General features: G+C 68.5%; 1 protein-coding gene across 1 annotated transcript; it reads left to right on the plus strand.

Moving 5' to 3' along the window:
- Window positions 1-4,997: 4,997 nt before the first annotated feature.
- Window positions 4,998-16,104, plus strand: LAD1 (ladinin 1). The gene is made up of 10 exons (XM_054712920.1): window positions 4,998-5,109; window positions 8,603-8,743; window positions 9,531-10,572; window positions 11,012-11,119; window positions 11,939-11,982; window positions 12,273-12,336; window positions 12,477-12,620; window positions 13,107-13,193; window positions 13,423-13,497; window positions 15,634-16,104. Exons 1-10 carry the CDS (start codon window positions 5,075-5,077, stop codon window positions 15,637-15,639), a joined length of 1,746 nt encoding a protein of 581 aa, XP_054568895.1. The 5' UTR covers window positions 4,998-5,074; the 3' UTR covers window positions 15,640-16,104.
- The last annotated feature ends 1,841 nt before the right edge of the window (window positions 16,105-17,945 follow it).

Below are 17,945 nucleotides of genomic sequence, written 5' to 3' on the forward strand. Positions count from 1 at the left end.
CCACACCCCACACCCCTCCCCCCTCCCCCCACTCCGCCCCGAGTGCCATCCACGGAACTGGGATCAGCAGACACAGAGGAGAAGGCGAGTCTGAAGATCTCCCCCAGCCTGGGGGGCCCCTCCCCCTGCCCCCCCCCCGCCACTCCCTCCCGGTTGCTCTGGCACCCACCCCCCCCCCCCAATTAAAATCAATTAAAATCAATGTCGCCAGCATCTGGGGGACTCTGTGAACAGAGGGCGGGGTGGCTCCCGTCTTCAGCTCCATCAGAACGAGGGCGAAGGAATCTGAGGTTCCCCGACCCCCCCCCCACCCCTCTGCCCAGGCCCAGTGACCTCACACAGCACCCCGCACCTCCCAATCGCAGCTCACCCAGCCCCCCAGACTCCAGCCATCAGAGGCGCCTCTGCATTCCGAACCCCTCGGCCTGATCCACAGCCCCCTTCCTCTGCACACCTGCCCCCCTCCCTGTGCGCTGGGGTCCCCCCCTGTTCTGAGCTGGGGCGGGGAGCGAGGGGCGGGGGGGAGGCTCTTCCGTCCTGCAGGCACTGGGCAGTTCCGCACCTGGCCACCAGGTGGCGCTTCCCGTCTCCCTCCTGGGCTCCCTCACTTCTCCCACCCGGGCCGGTGCCATGGGCATCCACCCTTCTCCCCCTCCCCACCCAGGGGGGCAGCAGTGGCCTGTCCTCTGGGTCAGGACCTCCCCCCGCCCCCCCACATCTGGACCCAAAGCCCCATGAGGACGCCAGCCTGCAGGGCTGGATGGGGCCTGGGGCAGCCTCCCCCGGCCCCCCTCTCAGCACCTGAGCTCAGTGGGCTGAGCGAAGCCCATAAGGAGGTGTCTGGTCCCCGTCACGTGGGGGAGGGGGGGCTGGCTTTCTGACCCAGGAGAGGAGGAGCCCCCTTCGACCCCCCTGCCCATCCCCGTCCTGCCCTCTGCCCCCGGCGTATTGTCTGCCATAAACGCCAGAAGCCGGGTGCAAAGGGCAGTGCCAGATCTTCCCGGGGCAGGGCCTGGCACCCGGGGCCGTGGATATGCAGGGGGGAGGGGGGGAAGGGGCGTGATGTGCCCGGGTTCCTGCTACCACAGCTCAGTGGGGCCCTGGCCCGTGGGGCTCCGTGGATGGAGTGTGGGCCTGCGGACTGAAGGGTCCTGGGTTCGATTCCGGTCAAGGGCACGCACCTCCGTTGCAGGCTCGACCCCCAGCCCCGGTCGGGACGTGTAGGGGAGGCAACCCATCCAGTGTGCCTCTCACATCGATGTTCCCCTCTCTCGTTTCCCCCCCTTCCTTCCACTCTCTCTAAACGTCAATGGAAAATACCCCCAGCTGAGGACTTAAAGGCACACACCAAACCTGGCCGGTGGTGGCTCCGTGGACAGAGCGTCAGCCTGCGGACTGAAGGGTCCCGGGTTCGATTCCGGCCAAGGGCACAGGCCCGGGTTGCGGGCTCGGTCCCCAGTGGGGGGGCGTGCAGGAGGCAGCCGATGGGTGATTCTCTCTCATCATGGATGTTTCTCTCCCTCTCTCCCTCTCCCTTCCTCTCTGACATCAACAAAAAAATATATTTAAACAACAACAACACCAACACACACACACACCAAACGCACGAACAGCTCAGTGGCCACAAACGCAGGCGCAATTCTTACCTTGCCCGGACGCCCTCAGGCACGCCCGCCCCGTGACACCCACCCACCCACGCACCCCCATGGGCGTTCCCTCCAAGCCACAGAGGAACCGGGCGGGGCTCCGTGCCCAGGCAGCCCCAGGACCCCCCCTGCCCTGCCTCCCGGGGCTCCTCCCCGCTGGCCAGGGTCCCCAGCCCGGACTCCTGCTTCCTCGGCCTCCACTCGGCCCCTTGGCAGAGCCGGGCCCCACGTCCCAGAGCGAAATCTCAGCGCGGCCCTCGCCCCGCAACCCGGGGCCCCCGCAGATTGGGGTCCCCGCCCTGCCCTACAAAATGGGAGGCCAGCCCCGGCCTGACTCAAAACAAACTCCTGTGTGCAGAGCCCGTGGGCGGAGGGGGTGGGGCCGGCTGCACACGCCCAGGGCCGGGGCCCTTTGGGGAAGGCCCACAGGTCGTCCTGCTTCCACGCAGGGCCAGCCGAGCCCCCCTCCTGTGGCCCCGGCGTGGACCAGCGGGGTGTCCATGGCAAAGCCACACACAGCAGCTGTGAGCACCCCCCTGCAGCTGGCGATGGGCCTGGTGCCCCCTCCTCACGCTGCCCCTTCCTCGGGGGTGGGAGCGAGGTGTGAGCACTGTCTGTCTGGCGTCTGTCTCCCCGTGTCCCGCCCCCCCCCCCCCCCCGCCCAGGGCTGCCGGGGCTAAGTGCCTGGACGAGGAGGGAGCCGGTTAAACATTAGCCCCAATGGCCCCCCGCGCAGCGAGTCAGACTCCCCGCAGACTCCGGCTGGGCCGCCGGGGGGGGGGGGGGGGGGGGAGGGCAGCTTCGTTCCGGGTGGGTGAGCAGCTACCGAGCCCAGGACGGGCGGCCGGGACCCGTGCGGACAGACGGCGGCCTCCTCTCCTGGCCCAGCCAGGCTCTCCCCCCCACCCCAGCCCCCCAGCTGGCCGACGGGACGTGAGGGCCAGGCTCTGGCTCCCACATCACCCTCCTGAGCTGGCCTGGGGGTCCCCTGAGCCTGGGGGTCCCCTGAGCCTGGGCCGAGCTGCGGTCAAGGTCGGGAGGCCCAGAGAGGGACAGCGACTCCCTTGAGGTCACAGACCTAGCCCGGCCGGCGTGGCTCAGGGGTTGAGCGCCGACCTATGACCCAGGAGGTCAGGGTTCGATTCCGGGTCAGGGCACAGGCCCCGGTTGTGGGCTCCATCCCCAGTGTGGGGGGCGCGCAGGAGGCAGCCGATCCATGACTCTCTCTCATCGTGGATGTTTCTCTCTCGCTCCCTCCCCCTTCCTCTCTGACATCAATAAAAATATTTAAAAAAAAAACCCCCACACCATCACAGACCTGAACCGACCTAAACCGGGATGAAAACGCAGGCCCCTGAGGACACTGGGTGTGGGCAGAGCTTGGTCCCAGCCAGAGGCCGAGGCCCCGGGGGGCCTGAGCAGGTCCTGGCCCAGCGCTGACCCCGCCCTGTGCTCCGGGTTCGGGAGAGAAGTCAGGCCTCACCTGGGAGCCGGGGCAGGTGTTCCGAGCTGGGAGCCCCGGGAGGAGTGTGTGTGTGTGTGTGTGTGTGTGTCTGTGTGTGTGTGGGGGGGGGGGGCTCGTGGCTGTCAGGTGTGACTCCCACCCCAGCTGGCTGGGGCCAGGGATCCCCCTGCACCCCCACGGCGGCCGCCTTGGGGAAGGAGCAGCTGGCCTACGAGGGCGGGGAATTCCAGAACCTTCTGTCCGACCTGGCAGCAGGGAGGCGACCCCTTCGGGCTGCGGGCTGGGAAGTCTTGGGGACTTCCGTGTGACGTGTGGTCTCCGCGGACTCCCCCGAGGAAGTGAACTTGGTGTGGTTAACGCGTGGACCATGGAAAGCATGTCACGGTGATCATCCCCCGTTTGAAGAACAGGGGGGTGCGCACTTAGGAGGCCCCTGGGGGCCCCCCCTCTCCCCACCATTGCCCTGACCTCGACCTGCACCTCGACCTCCTGGTTCAGAGGTCGGTGCTCAGCCACGGAGCCACGCCGGCCAGGGCCTGTCTGTGAGTTTTTACAGCCGCAGGGAGAGAGTTGGAGTTTGGACTTTTATTTATTATTATTTTTTTTAATTTATACTTAATTCATTGGAGAGAGAAGGAGGGGAAGGAGAGAGAGAGAAACATGGATTTGTTATTCCGCTTATCGATGCATTCATTGATTATTGTCTCATGCGCCCTGACCAGGCATCGAACCGGCAACCTTGGCCTATCCGGCCGAGGCTCTAACCCCGTGGTCGGCAAACTCGAGAGCCACATGCGGCTCTTTGGCCCCTTGAGTGCGGCTCTTCCACAAAAGACCACGGCCTGGGCGAGTCTACGTTGAAGAAGTGGCGTTCGAAGAAGTCTACGTTTAAAAAATGTGGCTCTCCAAAGGAATGTCAGTCGTTGTGCTGTTGATGTTTGGCTCTGTGGGCTAATGAGTTTGCCGACCACGGCTCTAACCAACTGCTGGGTACGGACTGTCCCCTGGCCTCATGGAGTGTCCTTGGGAGGGCCGGGCCCCAGGGACCAGGTGGTGGCTCGTCCCTCTCCTTCCCTGGAGGCAGCAGATGCTCAGGCCTCACCTGGGCCCCTGCTCATGGGGGGCCTCTCATGGGGGGGCCCCGGGGGCGGTCCCCCAGGGAAGATGCTCTTCCGCGCGCTCAGCCCGGGAGAGGCCGGTGCCTGGCAGGAAGCAGCTGCAGCCACCGGCCCCGGCCCGGACGGCAGGTGGGGGAGCCAGGTGGGGCCGGTGGTGCTGAGTGGCCTCAAGTTGCCCCCAATCCAGGCCCAGCTCCCCGCGTGCACGCCTTCCTCCGGGGAAGCCGGCGCCTCCTGGGCCTCAGCGCAAAGTCCAGCACCGGCGCGGAGGACAGAGCCCCCACGCCTTCCGGTGCCCGCGCCCGGGGCGCGCCCGGTTCGCTGAGTGGGAGGCCCGGCCGGCCCAGCCCGGGGCCCGGGGTCGCCGCGCGCTCTGCCCCCCGAGACCACGGGGCGGGCGCCCCCCGTTCCCGCCCGGGCCCCCCGCCCAGGGTCCCCTCGGCGGAGCCGGTCCCGGGGCCGCCGTGCGCTCCTGCGCTCCGCCTGACCCCGGCCCGCGGTCCCGCCCCCAGCCCGGCGCCCCGGCCGCGGCACCTGCGCGCGGAGCCGCCCAGCGCCGAGCTGGTCCGACTGGTTCTGAGCAGGAAGCCGGCGCCCTCGCCCAGCCGGGCCGCCCGCACGCCAGCCCCGCGCCTCCCGGGCGGTCCCGGGCCGAGCGGCCGAGTGTCCAGCGCGCGGGGGCCGGGGCGGGGACCGGGGCGGCGGTCGGGGAGCCCACACCCCGGGGCGCGCCCGGCGGCGAATCAGCGCGCGGCGCGGGCGGCGGGGCCCCGGGACCGGCCGCGGGGGAGGGGCGCCAGGTGAGCGGCCGCGGAGGGAGCGCGTGGCCCGGCGGCGGCGGCGGCATGTCGGGCAGGAAGGACTGGTCGGCGCTGTCCAGGTGAGCGGGGCGCGGGGCGCGGGGCGCGGGGCCTGACCCCGAGGCCGGCCTGGTCTTGCTGCTCCTCCGGGGCCAGAATTGGGGCCAAACTGGGGAGCCCTCGGGACAGGGTGGGGTTCCTGCTCTCCCTCGGCCTCCTCTCCTCCCCTTGGGGGCTGAGGCCACACAGGAGGGGTGGGGGTGGGGGGTAGGGGGCTGGGGAGCCCCCATCGCACCTCCCAGCTCTGGGGGCCCAGGAGGTGACCGGGAGGGGCCCAGCCTGGGGTCCCGGGTGGAGTCCGCCTCACCGCCGGGTTTGGGCAGAAGGTAGACTGTCCCCGGGCAGAGGGGGGGGGAGGGGGGGACAGGGGGAAGGGGAGGGGGGGTGGGAACCCTCCCCGGGGCTGATGAGGCCGAGTCTGAGAACGGCATTCTGGGTGCGTTTGGGCTGGGCGGCCTCAGGGTAGTCGCAGTCCCTCTCTGTGCTCGGCTTTAGTTGGGAGCGGAGCCTTCGGAGGGTCAGAGGAGGGGGGCTGGTCTCCGAGGCAGCACCCTCCTGGGGACCCCTCTCGGAGCTGCCCTGCCCATCTCCCCACCCACCCACCCACAAGTGCCCCCCCGAGCCCCTTCACCTCCTTACCCCCAAGGAAAGTAACCCTGACCCAGGCCCCTCCTCCTGGGACCCGGGGCTCTAGCCGGGCAGGAGGTGGGCACTGGGGTGTCACAGCTGTGCCTCCAGGCCTCTCCCATTAAGGTGCCCGGGATCCCCTCCCCCCCTCCTCTTGGAGGTGGGGGTACAGAGCTTCTCGGGGTCTCGGGCTCTGCTCCCCAGCCACTCACTCCCGAGGAGAGGTGGGGGAGCACAGTTGCATGGCAGCCCGTGTGGGGGGACCCTGGGCCTGCGGGGCAGCGAGGCCCCAAGAATGGAGGAGCCCAGAGTCTGGGAGGAGCCGCTGTCAGAGGTGGGACACACCCCAGGGGAGGTATGCGCTGCGGGCGGGGCGGCCGCGCGGCCTTGGACTCTGCCTGTGGGTCACTGTGCCTGGGCTGCACACGGGTGTGTCCTGCTCTCCCAGCGGGCATACCTGTGCCTCTGCGTGGGTGCTCACATACATGTGCAGGCATGTTTGTGGCGTGTGAAGCGGGCATATCCGTGCCTCTGCATGGGTGCTCACACATGTGTGCAGGCATGTCTGTGAAGTGGCCATACCTGTGCCTCTGCATGGGTGCTCACACACATGTGCAGGCATGTCTGTGGCCTATGGAGTGGGCATATCCGTACCTCTGCATGGGTGCGCACACATATGTGCAGGTATGTTTGTGGCCTGTGGAGTGGGTGTGTCTGTGCCACCAGGTGCATGCTCACACACACGTGCAGACATGTTTGTGGCATGTGGAGTGGGCCTATCTGTGCCTGCAGATGCGTGCTCACATGTGTGTGCAGGCATGTCTGTGGCCTGTGGCGTGAGCAGGTGTCTGTGTGGGCGGCAGGTTCCACTGTTGCTGAGCCCGGGACGTGGGGGTCCGAGCAGGTTCCGTCTGAGTGTCGACTGAGGACCTCAGCGTTGACCGTGCGCCGGGTGAAAAGGTCAAGCCAGACCCGCTTCCCAGGCGCCTGCCTGGGGGTGTGTGTGCGCGGTGGGCGCTGCGACCTCCCAGCTGGGCACGGGGTCGGGCCTGAGCTTGTCCCCGCTCGGAGGGAGCCGGTCCTGCTGGGCACAGGGGCGGGCCATTCCCACGGCGGCCAGGCGGGCTGCGGAGCATCCTGGACGGGCCCTCTCCACCCCGCCCCCCCCCCCAGCCCCGGCCCGCGGCGAGCCCGTGGGCAGCTGCCGCCAGCTGCTGTCCTGACGCGGCTCCTGCCCGGTTCCCGGGAACAAGCCTCGGCGGCGGGTGGGGTGGGGGGGGGCCCTGAGTCACTCAGCCGTCCCTGGGAGCTGTGAGGAGGCTGTGACGTGTGTGGCCCCGGCGGGAGCTGGGAGCTGGGGGCCCTTCTGCCCCCCCCCCCCCCCCCCCCCGCCCCCGGCACGGGGTGGAATCCAGACGCTCCGGCCCCGGTGCGGGGGCTGCGGGGAGCCGCTGGCGGGGTGCCTGGTCAGCAGCCTCGTCCTTCCCTCCCTGGCCGCCCGTCGTGGGCGAGGCTGGGCTGGGCCGGCTGCGGGGGGTGAAGGTGGATCGGAGAACTCTCGGCCCAGCAGCGCCTGGTTAATCATTCTCCCCCCCCCCCGGCCCCCAGCCGCCCGCCCCCCAGCAGCCCCCCCACCTCCTGGGGCCGCCCTCGGGCTCCCCGGACACCTGTCCCCAGACCACCAGGGCCAGGAGGGGCCTCGGTGACCCCCACGGGCGACCCTCATGGTGTGCAACCCTCAGGGGCCCAGGACTGGCCCAGGGTCACCCGGCCAGTGGCTCTCTGTTCTCTCCTCACGCGGAGCCCCTGGGGCAGCCTTCACGCCTGCTCCTCCTTTAAAAAAATATTTTTATTGATCTCAGAGAGGAAGGGAGAGGGAGAGGGAGAGAGAGAGACATCCATGATGAGAGAGAACCATGGATCGGCTGCCTCCTGCACGCCCCTCACTGGGGATGGAGCCCGCAACCCGGGCCTGTGCCCTGACCGGGAATCGAACCCTGACCTCCTGGGTCATAGGTCGAGGCTCAACCCCTGAGCCGGGCTTGCCTGCCCCTCCTTTACCCAGAGCAGCCGGGGGTCGCAGCCCTACAGGGCGGCAAAGAGGGGTGCGTGTCCCCCAACGAAGGTGGGGCGAGGAGAGGGGTGTCGCGGGGAGGGAGTGGCCGCCCCGATGGTGGGAACCCCGGGCCCCTCCCTGGGCCTGGCCTGGAGCTCCAGAGCCCAGTGGGTTGGCCACCGGGTTTCCCCAAACCTGCTCTCCCGGCTGCTCCGCGGCTCCGCCTGTCCTGGGCGGGGAACCCCACGCTCTCCGGGGCACCCCAGTCCCCGCTCCTTCCTCTTCCCCGCTGTGGGCTCCGGGGAGGGCGCGTCTCCCTCTGAGGGGGAGGGCCGGCCGGCCCAGCACCCTTTTCTGGCCTTTGGCTTGGAGATTCTGTCCTGGGATAGAGTCCCGGTTCCTTTTTATCAGCTGAGCTCTTTATTATTATTATTTTTTTTTTAAAAAGCATTTTAATTGATTTCAGTGAGGAAGAGAGAGAGAGAGACATCCATGATGAGAGAGAATCACGGACCGGCTGCCTCCTGCACGCCCCTCACTGGGGATCGAGCCCGCAACCCGGGCCTGTGCCCTTGACCGGGAATCGAACCCTGACCTCCTGGTTCCCAGGTCGACGCTCCACCCCTGAGCCACGCCAGCCGGGCTGAGGTCCTACCTTTCATACCCTTTTCCACGCTCAGTGCGTGTCTGCGCCGACCGCACGCGGGTTCAGCGCCCGTGGCCACCTGTGGAGGGCGCCCCCGAGAGGCCGCGGTCTCCCCAGCCCACGGGCCGCGGTCCGGGGTCTCCTGGGCCTCGCTGATCCCCCCCCCCCCCCCCGCCCCCCGCAGCCTGGCCCGGCAGTGGAGCCTGGAGGACGAGGAGGAGCAGCAGCGAGAGCGCCGGCGACGCCACCGCAACCTCAGCTCCACGTCGGACGAGGACCGGCCGGCCCGGTCCGCCCCGAACGGGGGGCGGCCGGCCTCCGACAGGTGCGCGGTCGGTCCGGGCGGGGCCCCGGGGCGCCTCCTCCGCGGGGCGACGTCTCAGGCAGCAGGAGGCCTTCCCGGGGGACGCGGCTCGGGGCGTGAAGAGGATGGTCCAGCCCCCCTCGGTCCCCACCGGGCAGGGCTCCCTCCGCCCTGACCGTCCCCCCCGCCCCCCGACAGGCACCCGGCACCCAGTCCCGGGGGGGCGATCGGAGGCAGAGCGTCCACCGGGGATGGCGACCCCCCTGGAGGGGCAGGGCCGGGACCTGTGTCCACTCTGCCAGGCTCTGTGGCTGTCCTGTCCCCACGAACCCAGCCTGTGGCCCCAAACTCGGACCCTCCAATCCCCTTCTGAGGGATGGCTGGTCTGGCCACCCAGCTTTGGGGTGTGAGGGCCAGGAAGAGAAGGGCCCAGGGTGTCCCCAATGTATCCTTTTTTAAAATTTTTTTATTGATTTCAGAGAGAGAGAGAGAGAGAGAGAAGAGAGAAACATCCATGATGAGAGAGAATCCTGGATCGGCTGCCTCCTGCACGCCCCCTACTGGGGATCGAGCCCCCAACCCGGGCCTGTGCCCTGACCGGGAATGGAATGGTGACCTCCTGGTTCCTAGGCTGACGCTCAGCCCCTGAGCCACGCCGGCTGGACAGGGTGCCTGGTGGACATGACACCTCGGACGCCCTCGATGTGATCCTTATCTGAGTAATGGTGGGGTGTGGGGTGGCCAGGGGAGTCTCTCCCACGTCAGACGCCACGCCCTCTGACCCTCCCACCCCCATCTTCTGGCCCAGGCTGCCCAGCGTGGAGGAAGCCGAGGTGCCCACAGCGCCGCCCGCGGCCCCCCGAGATGAGGGCGAGGAGGTGCAGGCCATCCTCAGGACGCGGAGGGAGCGGCGGCAGCGGCGGCAGGGGGTGGAGGCCACGCAGGCCCCCGTCCACGAGCAGCTGGAGGCCGAGGAGGGAGGGCACAGCCTGGGCCCCGGGCAGGCCACCCGGCCGTCCCTCACACCCACGAAGGAGGCGGCCGCCCCCCCACGCCGCGGCCTGAGCCAGCAGGCGCCCCGGGCCCGGGCGGAGGAGAGCGCGGCCGCCCCAGAGCCAGGGGCCAGGCAGAGGGGGGTCCCGGAGAAGCCCCCGGGCGCAGAGAAGAAGCCCGCCGGCCCGGAGAAGACGCCGGGGCGGGAAACGGGGCCGCGCTCCGAGGACACGCCCGTTGTCGCCGAGCGGAAGTCGGTGCTGGAGAAGATGGACGTGTGGGAGCAAAGGCCGAGTCCGAGTCCCGCCGGAGCGGGCGCCCCCGGGAAGCAGCCGCCCCCAGGGAAGGCGGCGGGCGCGGAGAGGGGACGGGTGTCCGAGAGGGCGCTGATCTTCGAGAAGGCGCAGGTCTCAGAGACAAAGCGGGTCCCCAAGAGGGCCGTGGCCTCGGAGCAGCCCCAGGCCCGGGAGAAGCCTCAGCCCAAGGAGAAGCCTCAGCCCGAGGAGAAGCCTCAGCATCAGGATCGTCCTCGGCCCAAGGACAAGCCTCAGCCCGAGGATCAGCCTCGGCCCAAGGAGAAGCCTCAGCATCAGGATCAGCCTCGGCCCCAGGAGAAGCCTCAGCCTGAGGATGAGCCTCGGCCCGAGGAGAAGCCTCAGCCCGAGGATGAGCCTCGGCCCAAGGAGAAGCCTCAGCCCGAGGATGAGCCTCGGCCCGAGGAGAAGGCCCAGGCTCGGGAGCAGCCCGTGGCCAGGGGAAGCCAGAGAGCCAGGCCCCTCTGCCGCCTGCCCTCGGCAGAGCCGGGGGGGTGCGCCCCTCCGACCGTGGCCTCCCGCCTCCCGCCCATCACGCTCCAGGTGGGCAGTGCCCCCGCCCCCCGTCCCACCCAGGTGCCGATGGCTCCCTTGCCGCCTCCCGTCCCCCAGCTTCAGGCTGGCGTGGGCCAGGTCCTCTCTCTCTCTCTCTCTCTCTCTCCCTGCTCCCCGTCACCATCAGAACAGGGGACCCCACGGCAGGGGCCTCCGCTGGGTCACGGGAGCGGATCCTCACCCAGGCCCTGGACTTCGGGGTCCCCCCCCCCGGAAGTCCCCCCAGCAGCTGTGCCCGGCGGCGGGGCTCCAGGGAGCAGTGTCTCCCATCCCCACAGCAGAGGCAGGCCCAGGACCTCGCCCCATGGCCCCCCACTTCCTCCCGCAGCTCCTTGGATGGGCTGGGCGACCCGGGGTCCCCGCGGCTGCCTGGGCTCGGGGCTCGGGGCTGCCCAGACCGCCTGTGTGACGCGCCCCCTCCGTCCAGGTGAAAATTCCCAGCAAGGAGGAGGAGGAGGAGGATGCCTTCTCGCCCACCGGGGCCACCTACAGCAGCTCCCTCCGCAGGTCCAGCCCCAGGACCATCTCCTTCCGGGTGAGCGTCCCGGGCGCCTCCGGCCTGTCCAGGCGGGCCCGGCCCAGGGGTCGTGGGTCCCGGCCCAGGAGTCGTGGGTCCCGGCCCAGGAGTCGTGGGTCCGACACCAGGAGGACAGAGCGGGCCTTTGGGGTTCCCCTGGTGGCCCCCCGCAGAGGAGGCGGGGTTATAGGAGGGCAGGTTGGGGCCGTGGTCGGCAAACGGCGGCTCGCGAGCCACAGGCGGCTCTCTGGCCCCTGGAGTGTGGCTCTTCCACAAAATGCCACGGCCTGGGCGAGTCTATGTGGAAGAAGTGGCGTTAGGAGAAGTTTAAGTTTAAAAAATGTGGCTCTCCAAAGAAATGTCCATCGTCGTGCTGTTGATATTTGGCTCTGTGGGCTGATGAGTTTGCCGACCACTGGGTTGGGGAGTTGGAAGGTGGATATGGACACACATGAGCAGCCCCACCTGGTGGTGCAATCCGGAACTGCAGGAAGAAAGCTGGAGGCCTCACAGGGCTCATGGGCAGTGGCGGGGAGGGGGAGGGGGTGGCGGGGAGAGGGGGGTACAGACAGGATAGCAGGTGGTGGCAGGTACCCCCAAAACACCTACAGGGGCCCAAGGAGAGGCTTTCCCCAGACTGGCCAGGTGGGGGCAGGTGTCTCCTGGACAAGACGGGGAGGGGGGCCCTCCTGGAGGTTTGGTGGGGAGCTGAGCCGTGGAGGGTGGGAGGTGTGAGGAGGAAGTGTCTGAGAGGGGGGCCCCTCCCTTGAGGGGGCCGTGGCCTCCCTGGGACCCCCTGCCACCCACGCTCATCAGTGCCTTTCTCTGTCCTTCCAGATGAGCCCCCGGATCAACAACGCGGAATCCACCCTCACCCGCAGGTCAGGGGCCGGAGGGCCTGGCTCTCCTGTCGGGTTGTGATCAGCCTGTTTGCTGAGCCACAGGGCGCATGGCAGGGGGGGGGGTAGATGGCGAGGAGGGTCGGGGACGGACGTGTTGGGGTAGAAATGACGGGACCGGGGCGGGTGGTGGGGAGCTCTGGGCCTAGGGAGGGGAGGTGGGGCTGCTGGAGCCTCGCCCGGGGATGGAGGTGTGCACCCCTGGTCTGTGGGGGGGGGCGGGGGGGGCAGGGCCTCACCTGGTGGTCTCATCCCGTCCTTCTGCCCGGCAGTTCCAGCGTGAGGCTCCCGGTGAAGTTAGGCGAGAAGCTGGAGAGATACCACACGGCCATCCAGGTGGGCCCCCGAGTACCCAGAATGCCCCTGGTCCTGCGGGCAGGGGCGGGGGGGCCCCCCCCCGAGGGTGAGGGTGAGGGTGTGGGCTGCCCCTGGCCTCCCGGCCGCCTCCTGGGTCAGCCCGTGCTTTCTCTCCCCAGCGGTCAGTGTCCGTCAAGACCCCCGGCTCCGCCCGCACCGAGGTCTTCGTGGCGCCCGTGGGCGTGGCCAGCAAGCGCCACCTGTTCGAGAAGGAGCTGGGGGGCCAGGGCCCCGGCCGAGCAGAGCCCGCCTCCAGCCGCAGGGTGAGGGGCGCGGGGCCCCGAGGCCTGAGGTCCCCACACCCACAGCCGCGGCCCGGGCACTGCCCCAAAACGCCGTGCTTTCCAAAGTCCATTTAAAAAAGTAGATGTTTTTATGGATCTCGGGGAGGAAGGGAGAGAGAGAGAGAGAGAAACATCCATGAGGAGAGAGCATCACGGACCGGCTGCCTCCTGCACGCCCCACACTGGGGATGGAGCCCGCAACCCGGGCCTGTGCCCTGATGGGAATCGAACCCTGACCTCCTGGTTCATAGGTCGACGCTCCACCACGGAGCCAACCGGCCGGGCTGCGTGTGTCCATTTTGGCCGAAGCTGCCGTTGACCTGAGCCCCCCTTTGGGTCCTGAGCCCCGGTCCCTGCAGCTCCCGGGGGGCGGGGCAGTGGCCCTCAGGTCTACGGGGCGCTGCCGGGGGACATGGGGGGCTCTGTCCTGTGCCCTCCCCCGCCCTGACGGAGCCCCTCTTTCAGGAGAACCTGAAACTCTCGGGGGTGGTGACCTCGAGGCTCAACCTGTGGATCAGCAGGACCCAGGAGTCGGGGGACCAGGACCCCCAGGTACGGTCCCAGCCTGGCCCTGACCCTGGGCCCGTGGGTGGTGGGATGAGGGGTGGGGTGGGGCCCAGGTGTGAAGGGGGTTTTCCAGGAGTGGATGGTGGGCTGGGCCGAGGCCTATGGGTCGGGGGGCAGCAGGGAGAAGGGGCGGGGCTGGAAGGGGGAAGGGCTGAGGGCCCCCAGCCCCCTGCAGGCCCCTTAGTCCCCGTCCCCTCCCCGATGCCCCAACCAGGAGGCGAAGAGCGAGGCGGCAGCCACCAAGCGGACCCCGTGGGCGAAGAGAGCGGGCTCCACGCTGGATGCCGAGGTGAGGGCAGCGGGAGGGGACGCCCCACGCCCGCCCCGCGCCCGCACACAGGAACTGGCCTGCAGTCGCCCAGTCCGAGTACCCAGAATGCCCCTGGTCCTGCTGTCAGGCTGGGGTGCCCCAACCTTGAGCCTTGGTCGAGGCCCAGCTGGCTGCACCCCCTTAGCCCTGTGAGCTCCACCCCCTTAGCCCTGAGAGCTGCACCCCCTTAGCCCTGAGCTCCACCCCCTTAGCCCTGTGAGCTTCACCCCTTAGCCCTGAGCTCCACCCCTTTAGCCCTGAGCTCCACCCCCTTAGCCCTGTGAGCTGCACCCCCTTAGCCCTGAGCTCCACCCCCTTCGCCCTGAGAGCTCCACCCCCTTAGCCCTGAGCTCCACCCCCTTAGCCCTGAGCTCCACCCCCTTAGCCCTGTGAGCTCCACCCCCTTAGCCCTGAGCTCCACCCCGTTAGCCCTGAGCTCCACCCCCTTAGCCCTGTGAGCTCCACCCCCTTAGCCCTGTGAGCTCCACCCCCTTAGCCCTGAGCTCCACCCCCTTAGCCCTGTGAGCTCCACCCCCTTAGCCCTGAGCTCCACCCCCTTAGCCCAGAGCTCCACCCCCTTAGCCCTGTGAGCTCCACCCCCTTAGCCCTGAGCTCCACCCCCTTAGCCCAGAGCTCCACCCCCTTAGCCCTGTGAGCTCCACCCCCTTAGCCCTGAGGTCCACCCCCTTAGCCCTGAGCTCCACCCCCTTAGCCCAGAGCTCCACCCCCTTAGCCCTGTGAGCTCCACCCCCTTAGCCCTGAGCTCCACCCCCTTAGCCCTGAGAGCTCCACCCCCTTAGCCCTGAGCTCCACCCCCTTAGCCCTGTGAGCTCCACCCCCTTAGCCCTGAGCTCCACCCCCTTAGCCCTGAGCTCCACCCCCTTAGCCCTGAGAGCTCCACCCCCTTAGCCCTGTGAGCTCCACCCCCTTAGCCCTGAGCTCCACCCCCTTAGCCCTGAGCTCCACCCCCTTAGCCCTGAGCTCCACCCCCTTAGCCCTGAGCTCCACCCCCTTAGCCCTGTGAGCTCCACCCCCTTAGCCCTGTGAGCTCCACCCCCTTAGCCCTGAGAGCTCCACCCCCTTAGCCCTGAGCTCCACCCCCTTAGCCCTGAGCTCCACCCCCTTAGCCCTGTGAGCTCCACCCCCTTAGCCCTGAGCTCCACCCCCTTAGCCCTGAGCTCCACCCCCTTAGCCCTGAGCTCCACCCCCTTAGCCCTGAGAGCTCCACCCCCTTAGCCCTGTGAGCTCCACCCCCTTAGCCCTGAGAGCTCCACCCCCTTAGCCCTGAGAGCTCCACCCCCTTAGCCCTGAGAGCTCCACCACCTTAGCCCTGTGAGCTCCACCCCCTTAGCCCTGTGAGCTCCACCCCCTTAGCCCTGAGCTCCACCCCCTTAGCCCTGAGCTCCACCCCCTTAGCCCTGAGCTCCACCCCCTTAGCCCTGAGCTCCACCCCCTTAGCCCTGAGCTCCACCCCCTTAGCCCTGTGAGCTCCACCCCCTTAGCCCTGAGAACTCCACCCCCTTAGCCCTGAGAGCTGCACCCCCTTAGCCCTGTGAGCTCCACCCCCTTAGCCCTGTGAGCTCCACCCCCTTAGCCCTGAGAGCTCCACCCCCTTAGCCCTGTGAGCTTCACCCCCTTAGCCCTGTGAGCTCCACCCCCTTAGCCCTGTGAGCTCCACCCCCTTAGCCCTGAGCTCCACCCCCTTAGCCCTGTGAGCTTCACCCCCTTAGCCCTGAGAACTCTGTCCCCTTCAGTCCCACAGACTAGGGGGCTGGGCCCTGGTGGGTGTGGGTGTGGGTGTGGGGTGAGAGGGTGGGGGTGGGTGTGGGGGTGGGGGTGAATGTGGGTGTGGGTGGGGGTGTGGGTGTGGGTGTGGGTGGGGGTGTGGGTGTGGGTGTGGGTGGGGGTGAGGGTGTGGGTGGGGGTGAGGGTGTGGGTGTGGGTGGGGGTGTGGGTGTGGGTGTGGGTGAGGGTGAGGGTGTGGATGTGGGGGTGTGGGTGAGGGTGTGGGTGTGGGTGGGGGTGAGGGGCTTGAGCAGAGGACTGCCTTCCTGTGCACACCCCCTCCCCGCCCAGCCCAGGACCCTCCCTCGCTGACAGGTCTCTGTCCCGCAGGTGTGAGGCGGCGCCAGGCAGCTGCACGTCCCGCCTCCCTCGCGCCAGCCCTGCCTCCGCAGCTGCGCCCTCACCTCCCCGTCGCCCCGACCCTTCTCTGCCTCCGGACCTGGGCCCGGCATGTCCGGGGCTCCGGCAGCTCCTTCCCGGGCAGCCCCGGGGGCGGGTGCCAGGCTCCGTCTCGTGCCACCGCGGGCACAGCCTCCCGGGACCCACGTCCGCCCTTGGCCTGGGAGTCCTGTCCACGCGGCGTCTCCGGCTCCGGCTGCTGCAGGGCCAGGCCCCCCGTCCCGTCCCATCCGCCCGCCCCGCTCGGGTCTCCCCCCTCCCCTGGGCCCCTCGCTGAGTCCCTGTTCCAGACCTCGCACTCCCGCCCGCCTCGCCCGCCCTCACCCTGCAGGGAGCTCAGCCTCTGTGCCCCCCTCTGTGCTCAGGAAAGATGGATAAACTCGCTCACTTTGGTGTCAGTGACTGAGAGCCTCCTGCCCATCGACCCCTCCCCGGAGGCTCCGCGTCCTTACGGGTCGTCCGCACCGTGTGTGTGTGTGTGTGTGTGTGTGTGTGTATGCATGCATGCGTGTGTGCATGTGTGTGCGTGGTGTGTGTATGTATGTGGTGTGTGTGATTGTGTGCATGGCATGTGTATGTGTGTGTGTATGTATGTGTGTGTGTGTATGTGTGTGTGGTGTGGGGGAGAGGGTGTGTGTATGCGTGTGTAATGCATGTATATGTGTGTGTGTGTATGTAGTGTGTGGTGTGTGGTGTGTGTGTGTGTGTGTGTGTGTGTGTGTGTGTGTGGTGTGGGGGGGAGAGGGGGGGTGTGTGGATTATTTTTGGGGGGGTCCATCATCATTTTCCTAGCAGCCCCCCGCTTCCTCACACGAATCTGGGTTGCATCCTATTGTCCTCCGTCGTGATTCTGGGGGGCAGACCGGCCAGCCCCCCTCACACACACTCTCCCAATTCCCATCCCCAGCACCGTGGCCCCTGGGAGCGTGGAGGTCCTGGGCCATCTGAGAATCCAGGCCGCACCACCCTCCTCGGATAGTCAATAAAATATGTTAAAAAAAGCATCTGAGGGGCCAGGGCCAGGGCTCGGGGCACCACGAGGAGGAGCCGGGTCCGGGCGAGGGGCCCTGCTCGGCGTCGGGACGGGGCCTCCAAGAGCCCGAGGCCCAGGGGAGAGTCGGCTCGGCGGCCACGAGACGTGGTTCCCTCCGCTCGCTCATTCCGGTGGCGCACGGGGCCGCGTCCCTCCCTCCCTCCCTCCCGGCCAGCGGATAGCGGGGCCCCGTCCCTCCCTCCCTCCCAGCGGACAGCAGGGCCCGTCCCTCCCTCCCTCCCTCCCAGCGGACAGCAGGGGCCCGTCCCGGCCAGCGGGTCTCAGGGTCCAGCAGGCTCAGGAGATCACAGCTTCATTTGATTGATTGATTATTATTATTATTTTAAAATAGATGTTTACTGATTCCAGGGAGGGAGGGAGAGGGAGAGACAGAAACATCCATGATGAGAGAGCATCATGGATCGGCTGCCTCCTGCACGCCCCACCCCGGGGATGGAGCCCGCCACCCGGGCCTGTGCCCCGACTGTGAATCGAACCCTGACCTCTTGAGCGACACCGCCGGGCAGCTCCATTTTAAACCCCTGGGGGGGGGGGGGGAGCGGTCCCCACGCAGCCAGCCGCCTGTCCCCGAGCCATCGCTTGCGCCTGCAAGTTCGCTCTCCCCGCCTGACCTCCCGTAGGGCCCTTCCCTCCCGGCGGGGGGGCGGGGAGGGGAGGACTTGGGGTCACGGAGACCCGCTTCGCAGATCGACGTCCTCACGGGGCCGCAGCCCGGTGTCCCGAGTCGGCCGCTCGGCCACGAGGAGCATCCAGGGAGCGGCCTGGGGGACGCCGTGGCCCTCCGGACACTGGGGAGTGTTGTGGGGGCGGCCTCGGGCCCCCAGCCCTGCCCCCCCCCCCAGCCCCCGTCCCAGGCGCGGCCTCTGGCAGCGGCTCTATCAGGCTGTCAGGAGGGACAGCTGGCTTCTGTCCCCGGCAGATCTGTCGGGTTTTAAATAGCCGGACCACCCCATGGGCTTATATGGTCTGAGCACCAAGCCGGTCGGCCTGTCCCCGGCACCTGCCCCCGAGCCCCCAACACCCCCGCCCCCTCCCCCGCACATTCCTCTGCCCTGGAGGCCCAGCCCCCCCACAGCTTAAAGCCCTGCCCGCCCGGCCCTCGCCCAGTCCCTGCCTGGCTGAGAAGGCACCTCGCTCTGTCCTGTGCGGAGGTGAGACGGTGGGGGGAGGCGCTGAGGCGGGGCCGGCA

Source organism: Eptesicus fuscus, chromosome 24, assembly GCF_027574615.1.
Source record: "Eptesicus fuscus isolate TK198812 chromosome 24, DD_ASM_mEF_20220401, whole genome shotgun sequence".
Taxonomy (NCBI): Eukaryota; Metazoa; Chordata; class Mammalia; order Chiroptera; family Vespertilionidae; genus Eptesicus; species Eptesicus fuscus.